Source organism: Palaemon carinicauda, chromosome 14, assembly GCF_036898095.1.
Source record: "Palaemon carinicauda isolate YSFRI2023 chromosome 14, ASM3689809v2, whole genome shotgun sequence".
Classification (NCBI taxonomy): Eukaryota; Metazoa; Arthropoda; class Malacostraca; order Decapoda; family Palaemonidae; genus Palaemon; species Palaemon carinicauda.
In genome coordinates, this window is record NC_090738.1 from 122,792,214 (window position 1) to 122,804,565 (window position 12,352).

The 12,352-nt window shown below is 40.3% G+C and overlaps 1 protein-coding gene across 1 annotated transcript in view; it reads left to right on the top strand.

Moving 5' to 3' along the window:
* Positions 1 to 12,352, top strand: part of LOC137653717 (tectonic-like complex member MKS1) — a 92,234-nt gene that overhangs the window by 44,898 nt on the left and 34,984 nt on the right. The window contains exons 9-10 of the mRNA XM_068387317.1: positions 8,718 to 8,846; positions 9,257 to 9,355. Coding sequence (XP_068243418.1) covers positions 8,718 to 8,846; positions 9,257 to 9,355 — 228 coding nt within the window. The remainder of the gene's footprint in view (positions 1 to 8,717; positions 8,847 to 9,256; positions 9,356 to 12,352) is intronic.

Consider the following 12,352-nt stretch of genomic DNA (forward strand, 5'->3'; position numbering starts at 1 on the left):
TGAATACAGCACCTGGCCATAAATCTGGCAAAGAGAGAGGGAATTTTTTTTCTTGGGGGTAATGTGACTGGTGACTACAAACTGAAAGCCCTTGCTTGTGTATAAGACTGAAAATTCTAGGGCAATCGAGAGCATTTGGAAGGGTCGGTTGCCTGTTATCTTGTAATCCAACAAAAAGTTCTGGTAGAAATTCAGGTATTTAAGGACTGGTTTATAATTTTTTGTACCAGAAGTGAAGCTGTATTTCTAATGGTTTAACCTTTAAAGTGTTGCTAGTGTGGGACAATACCCCCAGTCACCCTGCTCGCTTGTATGACTTTCATCCAAGTAGCAAGGTGGTTTACCTTGCAGGTACAGTAGTAGGTTGCCCAGGGCACGAGTCACCCATTGAGATACTACCACTAGAGTTATTGGGTCCTTTGGTTGGGCAGAAAGTACTACATTAGATCCTCTCTCTCTGGTTACGGCTCATTTTGTCTTTGTCTACACATACACTGAATAGTCTGGCTTTTTCTTACCACAGTCTCCTCTGTCCTCTTACACCTGACAACAAAGATTACCAAACAATTCTTCTTCGCTCAAGGAGTTAACTACTCCAATGTAATTGTTCAATGGTATAGAAGAGACTTTAGCTATGGTAAGCAGCTCTTCTAGGAAAAAGACTCCAAAATCAAACCATTGTTCTCTGGTCTTGGGTAGTGCCATAGCATCTGCACTACAGTATGCATGGCCTTTGCTGTCTTGGATTAGAGTTCTCTTGCTTGGGGTTACACTTGGGCATGCTGTTCTATCTTATTTCACTTCCACTTGTTTTTTTTTTATGTTTTTATTGTTTATTGTAAAGAATTTAATTTAATGTTACTGTTCTTGAAATATTTTATTTGATTGTTTACTCTTCTCGTGTAGTTTATTTATTTCCTTATTTCCTTTTCTCATTGAGCTATTTTTCCCTGTTGAAGCCCTTGGGCTTATAGCATCTTGCTTTTCCAACTAGGGTTATAGCCTATCTTGTAATAATAAAAAATAATGATACCACAGCCATTTCACAACCTATGGAGAAGCAGGTAATTGAAGCGAATGAGGAGGAGGACATACAAACCTGTAGCCAAAGTGATTTACGACCAAGAAAACATGGCAGAAAGTTTTCCATTGATAGATGAAGAGTTGGAAAGGTTTGAACATGAGGACCCCAACACTGAGAAGTATACTAAGGTCTGCAAAGGAATATAGGTTTTATGATGTGTTACAAGCAGATTTTGGAGGAAAAGAGGAGTTTGTGTCCAAACTAGACTGGAAAGTTACTTCAAGAAGGTAGAGAGTCCTGCAACATTTCATGTGCCTTGTAACTCAGTTGCTTCTTTACTTCCTTCAGCTCTTTTAATAGTTTCTGACTCTCTTACCCAATTATCTCCAGCACTTTTCCAGGTTCTTGGAACTCACTTGCCCCAGTATCTCCAGCACCTTAAGTGTTAAAGGTGTCTGGTTTCATTTCCAGTTTCATCTGAATAGATATTCACCAGAACGTCAGCCAGGTAAGCCCAACCCCATACTGTAGTGCCCAACCACAGCAGTGGCCTCCCCAGTAAACAGCTTAAACTCACTGTCCCAGGCGGGGATTGATCTGCTGCCATGTGAATGCTAGGTGAAGACATTACCACTGTACTAGCCAGGTATTTTCCAGTATATCCAGCACCTCCTGCAGGTTCTCCAGGCTCACCTACCTCAGTATCTCCAGCACCTTCTGCAGTTTCTCCAGGCCCACCTACCCCAGTATCTCCAGTGCCTTAGGCAGGTTTTGCAGACTCACTTGCCTCGGTAGTATCTCCAAAAGCTCATGGAGGTTTTCCAGGCTCACCTACCCCAATATGTCCAGCATCTTATGGAGGTTTTGTTGATTCACTTGCCTCAGCAGTATCTCCAAAAGCTCATGGAGGTTCTCCATACTCACCTACCTTATAGACTCACTTTCCTCAGTAGTATCTCCAAAAGCTCTTGGAGGTTCTCCACAGTCAAATACACCAGTATTTCTAGCACCTTATACAGGTTCTCCAGACTCACCTGCCCAAATAGTATCTCTAGCACTTTAGGCAAGTTTTGCAGACTCACTTGCCTCAGTAATATCTCCAGAACCTCATGTAGGTTCTCCAGACTCACCTGCTCCAGTATCTTTTACCCCTTCTGGAAGTCCTCCAGACTTGCATGTCCCAGTAACTCCAGCCACTTTTGCAGGTTCTCTGAACTCAACTGCCCCAGTATCTCCAGCCCCTTCAGCAGGTTCTCCAAACTCACCTATCTCAGTATCTCCAGTACCTTCTGGAGGTTCTCCAGACTTGTATACCCCAGTATCTCCAGCCCCTTCAGCAGGTTCTCCAAACTCACCTATCTCAGTATCTCCAGTACCTTCTGGAGGTTCTCCAGACTTGTATACCCCAGTATCTCCAACACCTGGAGTTTCTTCAGACTCGTATACCCCAGTAACTCTGACACCTTCTCAAGGTTCTCCAGACTCGTATACCCCAGTATCTCTGACACCTTCCAGAGGTTCTCCAGACTTCTTCCTCTTATTCTTTGTCTACATCTTTTCCTACTTCTATGAGGGGGCGATGTTTCTGGTCAACTTTCTTCATATACCTCTGTCCCACACCTCATCACCGGTTAATCCATTTGATCGAAGGTCATCCTTGATACAGTCCGCCCACCTTCGTTTTGGTCTCCCTCTCCTCCTTGTTCCCTGTACCTCCATTTCCATCACTCTCCTCCCAATATACTGTTCATCTCTTCTCATGATGTGACCATACCACCTCAGTCTACTTTCTTGGATCTTATTTGATAGTTCTCTAACTCCTGTGGTACCCCGAATTACCTCATTCCGTATCTTGGATCAGAGCTGCTAAACATTTTTCATTCATGAAATGTGAAAAAGCTGATTGATGGCTACTTGTGCTTCCAGGTGAAATATGCTGTCTAAGAACACTATCTTTTTATTTGTTGAGCAAAAGATATTCAATTATATGAACATCTGAAGACCACAAATGTGGGTGTATATACAATTAATTGGGTTGTGATGAAAAAAGTCAGCACTTAATCCAATATCATCACCCAATTGTTAGCATTTATACAAACTATTGGTTCTCCATAAAAAAGAATAACCAGAAACAAAACATAAAATGCATATAACTGGTTCCTAATTCCTACCAATATCAATAAAAACAACAAAACCTATGCTAAGTACTGTACTCTACTGTACTAGAAGTGAAGTTAGGTATGAGGATGCTTCCATAAAGTCTTCTAAAATATCTCTAGGCCAGTGGTAAAACCCACTGGCTGGTACAATGAAACCTCTGTAGAAAAGAATACAGAAATCTCAAGTAAAAACCTGTCTCAATAAAGTTATTACAGTGCTTACTATAATACATCGCAAAACATTATTAAGGAAATCCTTTATGAAGATGAATGAAGATGAAGTGTACATACATACATATACAGTACCAAAGGCACTTCCCCCAATTTTGGGGGGTAGCCGACAACAACAAGAAACAAAACAAAAAAGGGGACCTCTACTCTCTACGTTCCTCCAGCCTAACCAGGGACTCAGCCGAGTTCAGCTGGTACTGCTAGGGTGCCACAGCCCAACCTCCCACATTTCCACCACAGATGAAGCTTCATACTGCTGAGTCCCCTACTGCTGCTACCTCCGCAGTCATCTAAGGCACCGGAGGAAGCAGCAGGGCCTACCGGAACTGCGTCACAATCGCTCGCCATTCATTCCTATTTCTAGCACGCTCTCTTGCCTCTCTCACATCTATCCTCCTATCACCCAGAGCTTTCTTCACACCATCCATCCACCCAAACCTTGGCCTTCCTCTTGTACTTCTCCCATCAACTCTTGCATTCATCACCTTCTTTAGCAGACAGCCATTTTCCATTCTCTCAACATGGCCAAACCACCTCAACACATTCATATCCACTCTAGCCGCTAACTCATTTCTTACACCCGTTCTCACCCTCACCACTTCGTTCCTAACCCTATCTACTCGAGATACACCAGCCATACTCCTCAGACACTTCATCTCAAACACATTCAATTTCTGTCTCTCCATCACTTTCATTCCCCACAACTCCGATCCATACATCACAGTTGGTACAATCACTTTCTCATATAGAACTTTCTTTACATTCATGCCCAACCCTCTATTTTTTACTACTCCCTTAACTGCCCCCAACACTTTGCAACCTTCATTCACTCTCTGACGTACATCTGCTTCCACTCTCCACCATTTGCTGCAACAACAGACCCCAAGTACTTAAACTGATCCACCTCCTCAAGTAACTCTCCATTCAACATGACATTCAACCTCGCACCACCTTCCCTTCTCGTACATCTCATAACCTTACTCTTACCCACATTAACTCTCAACTTCCTTCTCTCACACACCCTTCCAAATTCTGTCACTAGTCGGTCAAGCTTCTCTTCTGTGTCTGCTACCAGTACAGTATCATCCGCAAACAACAACTGATTTACCTCCCATTCATGATCATTCTCGCCTACCAGTTTTAATCCTCGTCCAAGCACTCGAGCATTCACCTCTCTCACCACTCCATCAACATACAAGTTAAACAATCAAGTCAAATAAAGACTAGAGACATGACCTAGTCAATAGAAATACCTGTACAAGAAATCAGACAAATACGTTCTAGTGACCTGAGTGAATCATATATGTACCAATGAATTGGAGGCTGCCAATCTTATTTTCTTCTCTTAATGAGAATGGCACTGTGTCTGATAGTATAAGCACCCAAAAAGACTGTAAAAGTCATGGGTCTGTTGTAAAACCAAGATAATCTGCATTGTACTATTAGTGCCCACTACCATAAGCCCTTGGATTACAACAGAGATTTGTTCTTATGACATGTTATAACTTAAGCTTTGACAGAAGTTGGAACACACCTAAATACAGTGCTGTACATAAGCACTAAAGTCTTTCACCTATGCTAATCTAATGTTAAGTTATGATCTAGGGCATAAAACACACTTTATTTATGAGATGAAAAACATCACCAGGAATAAGAAAAATATTTAGGACATGAATACAGTATGGTAAAATGCAACTAAAAAAGTACTGAAATACTATTTCTTACTTTTACCCCTGTGATTTGCTTGTGGCTGTGGCATTGCAAGGGATGGGAGACAAGTCTAATGGGAGGAGGGAGCTGGAGATGCCCTAGAGCCTGACAAACTTATGAAGAAAATCAATGATTCTTCTTCAGTTACTTGAACTGACAAATCAAATCAATCAAAATATTAATAGAATAGGGGAACAGTCAATAAGGTAGTTCAATACTTCTATGGAATGTTGAATAGTCTTCCGTAGCTACTGAAATGATACTGGTACGGAGGATTAAGGTTTGAGAATGTCCCAGAAGGGTGACTGAAGGTCAGATGAAAATAGAATGATGATATCAAATTACATGACTTCACGGAAGGGCGGCATCAAGATGGGACATCAGAAGTCTTCTCCAAGAATTCAATAATTGTGTAGAACTAAGGCTAGGCTGCAGGCAGTGTTGGCTATTTCTTGTCACAAGCAGGGAGGGCTGGCTTCTTCAATTCGTCTCTTCTTCTCATCCATGACAGGATTTTGGAGGTAGGGATTTGTTGTCTGAAGGGAAGGTCAGAAACTAGCTCTGTCAGACCTCTAGTCTTCTCTGGTTCTTATCTCGTAAGGATGTGGTTCCTATCTGGTTCAGACATAGTTCCTCTCTTGTTCTATCTTGTCTGGACAATCTCTTCTTGAGGTTTATATACCCATGTATGGGTGGAGCTAATTACGATGGACAGTTGTCATTTCCATATAGGGAGTTTTTTACAATTCTGTCTTGATTGGTTTCCTCAAAAACTTCCACTTTGATCATGCCATAGAAGATTCTAGAACAAATTTTTGATCCAATCCGGACCCTGTATAAAGCCATAACAAAAGGGTGGCACATATCGACCTGTAATGACAGTTTTCATAAACAGAAATATCCCTCGAGGCTCGGTTTCTCAAAAAAGCTGCCTCTACTGGTTAAAGCAATGACAACTAGGTCCAGATAAGACAGTTACTTTATCGCTGCAGGCACTCTTCATCAAGGCTCTGTTTGTTTCCAAAATGCTGACTACAGTGAGGTGGTGACAGCTTTGACCAAACCCTATGAAGTCGAATCTTGTTTCGCTGCTTACACTTTGGGAATAAATGTTTGTCTGTTTCAGTAATATATTCCAGAAATAATCTTGCATCTACCCATGACACTGTTTCCAGATAAATCTAGTAGGAAATGTGGCTGGTTTATGTCAAAGCCCGCTGTTGATCTTCATCATCATTCGAGTGGGGAAGAAGACCTCATCTTGCCCGCGCAGTAGGTCTTTCAGGAAAGCAAAAGTATCGCCTTCCCCTAGCGAAGGTAATACTCCTCTATCATTTGAGGTTTGCCTATGGCTGTACAGACTAATATCGATGACCTGATCCCAAGGAAGTTTTGTCTTACCCAGGTGCTCCATTGGCAGGGAAGCTGTTAGAAGTTTTGGCTGCCACCAGGTCCTCCAAAACTGCCCTTTTGGTGAATATCCCAACTTCTGTTACACTTATAGAGATGCTGGAGGGCGTGGCACCTGCTGGTGTAGTCTCAACTGCTGGTGAAGAGGACTCTGTGACCTCTTTCTCTCTAGTAGTGTCGTGGTTTGCCTCCAAGATCTTGACTCCAAAAAAGAAAGAAAGCTGGTAAGAGAAACATGTGTGCTCCTTCTCTTCCTCATCTACGTCAGATTCTTCAGATGCTACTGCTTCTGAGAAGGGGACGAAATCATTGAAGAAGTCCAGGAAGTCTGATCTACAGAAATATAGTGAGACTACAACTAACCTCTCTTCTTATACGCAAGAGAGAGAGAAAGGGAGAGAGTGTGTGTGTGTGCATGCGTGCATGCATGCGCGCTTGGGGTGGGGTACTGGGGAATGACCCAACCAAGAAGGTGACTCATTGCGCAGTACAGGAGTGTGCTCTCCTGCTATCAGTACTCGTTTTTTTACCGGACCGAGCACTTGGTCTGTGAGTCATTACGAAAGGCACTACCCTTCTCTTTCATTTCTTGGATGAACAGGGAACACCTCAATCCCTCTCTCTAGGGATGCTTCAGTATCAAAGGGATGAAGATTGGCTTGTAGTGAAGTTCCATCACTCGTGTGAGATTGAGAATTAGAGGTGAGAGGAACCAGCAATCGATACCCTCGCTTTTACGAACAATGAGATATTCTCTTGCTTGAGTGTGATCGGGTTACAATCCTCACTCGTTTTAATTCGTCATCCTCGGGATCGATTGCTGCATGATCAGTTGACTTGTGATTGGACACTACCTGATCGTTATCATGGTGTACCAAATTTCTTTTTGATTGAGAGATTTTTCGATCATTTTTCAAGTCTCTATTATGAGGTAGAATGAAAAGATGAAAACCCTTTGTACTAAGCTCTTTAACAAGCTATAGTAATGATGGTTTCATTTAAAGCAATGCGACCGAGTTACTTGTGTTAGTATATAGAAATTTTGGTTGTAAATACTTCAACCCTATAAAAATAGGAATATGAGTAGCATAATTGTATTGACCCTAGATGAGAAAAGAAGACAAACTTTTAATTACATCGCCACAACACACATGGCTAAAGACAAGAAGTATATAAAGACAGGTGTACAGTATATGGAATTTTAATATTTTAGTGACCTGTATTGAATTAAGTCAGTTACTTCAGTTACAATTTAAGTTTATAATGGTATAATACTGTTAAGAAGTGCAGGATTTGTATAACTAGCAAGTTACATGTATAATAATGTGTGCTATTAACCAGTCTTAGATTTGTTGCTGAAGGATTTCCTATAATCTGGTAAAATCCCTAATTCAGTAAAGCTGTGAAACTAAAGGTGACACATTATCGATAGCGGACCTTGGAAACTGAAATTTTAATGCTAGAGAAACGAAAGTAGTATAAAAGAAATAGGCAAAAGTACTGGATGAATTTCTCATTGCTAACTATAACTAGGCAACTTTCAAATGGTATCAAGAACCTACATTTAACAAAGATGGCTCAAAACCAGGCTGAGGATTTATTACATGTATTAAAATAAGATGAATAGAATCTGAAAGATAAAATGAAGGATGATTAAATTAATACAATCCTTTAAAAAATAATCAATGTCTGGGGATCTCTATGAGGTGTGCATTGGTGACATAGGATACTTATGCCCATGTTTTAAACTAATGGCTGCTGTTGATCTTTTTTCTACAGAAGACTGGCATATTTGAAATTTAATTTGTTACTAAATATAATAGTTTATGGTAATTTACTGATGCTTATTTACTAATTATTATTTTTCTTATAATTGTTAACATTTTGAAAATGTTAATTTATTACCTAGAATTTGAACATTAATGTTAGAACAAACCCTTCATGTCAGCCTAAGGAAAGTCATATATTCTGACTATGGTCAGGTTGAATTATCTTTAACAATATTGATCACAATATTATTTACATGAAAGGCAGTTTATCCATACAGTGCAGCTTAATGTTATATGTAATCTGCAGTACACTTATACAGTATGTGTTCTTTAATTTTGTTCAGTTTGTATTGTACTCTGACTGCAGGTAAGGTTTGAATACAAAAGGAAAATATATCGGCATACATATTACAGGATGGAAGGTCAACAAGGGATCAGTATGCGAAGGTTTTACACCTGCTTGCTCCATGAAGTTTGTAGATGATATACCGACTGCTCACTATTCTACTCCTTTTGTGATTGATGTCACCCGTTCAAAATCAGGTTAGGCGTCCTATATATTTTTCTGTGTTTGCAGTGAAAAAAAAATTTCTTTTAGCCTGCTGCTCCTTTAACCCTTTTACCCCCAGGCTCTTTGGAAATTTCCAACCCTTAACCCCCAAGGGGTTATTTTTTTCCCAGCACATTTTGCAGTATATTTTCTTTAAATTGCTCTAACAGCCTTAATTTTTGTCATAGAGAAGTCAGGTTGGTCTCATTCTCTTGGAAAATGGCTCAATTTTTTCAAAAAAAATTTCAAAAATATGAAAAAAAAATTTTAAAGCATTTTTTTGCAAGGACGTACCGGGACGTCCATGGGGGTAAAGGGATGGGTTTTGTGAAACGTACCAGTACGTCCTTTGGGGGTAAAAGGGTTAAAAGATATCTGAAGTCTTTTATTCTCCTTCTCTTAGGTCATGATTGGCCAGTACTATTACTAGGCTGTTTCTCAATTGACTGGTGGGACAGAGATCGAGATGAAGGCTATGCAGCTTTTGTTCTTCCATTGCCAGGTAAATTTTTATTTTTTGTAGGGTTATATGATCAGTAAAGATTAAGAAACACTTTATTGTTGATTTGGTGAATATAATAGTTAAGGCTTTATTAAAACTTCTTAGAATACCAGCGTTCTTAGTGGTCTTTATTTCAGTTTTCTATATGCATTCCCTTTTAATGGTGTTTTATCATTTAGAGGTGAAATGATAACCATGTTAACCTATTTCATTATTTTTACTGTCTTCATAATATTTGTGGGATTAAAACTTGATTTGTTTGACAAAGTAATTTCTGAACAATAAATATTTCAGCAAATCTTACCTTTTAGTCATCAGGCAAACAATATTGAAGCGACTGCATACCGAAACATGATTAAAAAAGTTAATACATCCCCCCCCCCCCCTTGTGCTGTTTTGCCATTCCTAAACATCATGTATTTTGAGAAACACTAACCAGTGGTAGAGGGAGTACCAAGAACTTTATTCACCTCTTGTCACTGGTGCTGTTAACAACTCGTTTTCTTAAGAACAACTTGTATTTTTTAAGATAAGCAAGTATAGCTTCCTCTGGTTTTGAGTTACATTTATTTTCCAAGTGTTTAGTTAATAGGCTTATATACAAGATTAGGAACCACATTCCGTTTTTTTGTGTGTCATAGTGGTCGACAATGTGATTTAACCAGTAGGTGGGAGGAATAAACAAATCATTCAAAATTGTAATGGCAAAATCAGTTAGTAGCCACTAGAGTCAATGATAGATATTTTAGGCGTAAGAGAAATTCAGACGGTAGTTGATCGGTAATAAATTAAGAGTTGTTTTCAAGTTTTATTAAATAGAATGTTTTTAATTCCTATAATAAAGTTTAGGTGAGTGATAAGGTCAAGGTACAAATACTAGTACCAGTTAACGGATTTTGAGCGAAGCGAAAAATCTATTTTTGGTTGAGATGGCCATGTCGTCCTGATGGAAGTTCCTATAGGGTAGCTTCCTTGGGTATATTACAACTACGGCGATATTCCCAGAGAATTTACCTTAAGGTACCCAGAATTCTAACTCCTGGAGCGAATATCCCTAATAAAAGAACCAGGGATATCGCGAAATATCAGAGGACATATTCTTGACACGCCACATGGAAATCTGCACCCCGAACAGAGATAACACTTCGAAGGGGTCAATTGGCAAGAAAACAAAAACGAGAAAGAAAAGGAGAGCCGCTCGCAAGGTATCTCTCCTCTCCCGTTTCGTAAGCGTGCATTGTGCCGCTCACGGCGCCATCTGTATTCCTTGTAGCGATACACGAGGTGCTACAGATACTGTATGTAGGGAGGGGCCTACAGCCCTTTCATAGAAAGGGAAGGGCGGGTCCATCAGGACGACATGGCCATCTCACCCAAAAATAGATTTTTCGCTTCGCTCAAAATCCGTTTTTTGGGCTCAAGCCATGTCGTCCTGATGGAAGTATACCAGAGCATTACTGTATCTGTGGATTCTCAAAACGTGCCGTACTCCCCGGAGGTATTTCCCCGGTCGAATAGACTTAGAGACCTAAGATGTTACCGTTATACATCTCTTCAACTAACCATAAACCATGTTAGTGCTTCCTGCCCCCTACAGGGAAGAGTCCTACTAGACTCTGGAAAAGTCTCGAAGAGTACATATACCTATGTATGAATAACAGACAAGCCAATATAGTGGTCTCACACTATATCATGTAAAGCATAGTTTGTAAAGAACCACTGCGTCGATATGAAATATCGACCAGTTCTCCGTTCGATACCGTATTGGACAAAGGTTTATATCCGAGTTCTGTAGGACGAAACTTGCATATCCGCCACCGTCCCCTTAGGGCGTGGAGTCCTCCCGCTAAGGGAAAGCATAAACCAATGAAAAAATTGCTTGCATAAAGGAACAATCTATTAGAATTATCCCAGATAAATATACATAGTAAGAATGCTTAATTATTATCAATAAATTGACACAGGTGAAGGAGACGCAAGGTTCGCAAGAACTAGTTTATTGACAAAGAATAAATAAAACAGGTTAACAACAATTATATATATATAAGAGGAGGATAACCAAAAAAATAGGCATAAGCATGATAGTAAACAGAAACTTGTTTATCTGAAAGAAAAACATTAGCGCCATTTTTAACATACCGAGGTAACAAAGTTGTAAAAGTCTGTATAGTATTACTAATCAGTCACATTAGCGTTAGAAACGCTCGGCACACATGTCTGCACTTATGCCAGGTTCACCTTTGAAAGTGGAACAGTCAACGTGGGAAACCCGGTGCCCTCACACTTAGTTTGTTGAACAGTATGTAACTACACACTCACCCTGGAATTAATCGTCCCAATTAAATCCACTGTTCCTCGCAGAGTTAAACAGCAGGGTTAACGACGCAACCCACTGCTACCACAGACCTCTTTAGTTGCTCCACAGACCTCTTTAGTTGCTCCACTTGCTTCGCATAGTGACGAAAGAACACTCTGGAAGACTTCCAGCCAGTGTATGAACGAAGACGTTCAAAATCCATACAATTAAAGAAATTTAAAGATTAGGCAACTTTCCTCGGATCGTGACCTGCGGGTGTACTGTCAGGATCCGCTCTGCGAATGAAATATGTGATTTTCGCCCTGAGTTGTTTCAGTGATAAATTTGAGCCTGATGTTTCTCCCCTGAATAGTTGACCACCCTTGAAGTCTGAAGTTCTACGAAGATAGACCTTTAGGCATTCTACTGGACATAGAGATGCATCTTCTTTCAGAGGGCAGATTCTCCAGGGACCCCACCTGTTGGTGGGTAACTCGTTCTTGGCGAGAAACGTAGGATCCGGAAACAGGTTCAGCTCTCCCCCATCCAAGAACTGAACACGACCTTCCTCTCTCGAGAGGGCTACAATCTCACTAACCCTGGCCCCGGACGTGAGTGCAAATAGGAAAATAACTTTTTGGGTCAAATCCTTTAACGCACACTCCTCATTGTTCAACAGTGAAGCGAAATGAAGAACTTTA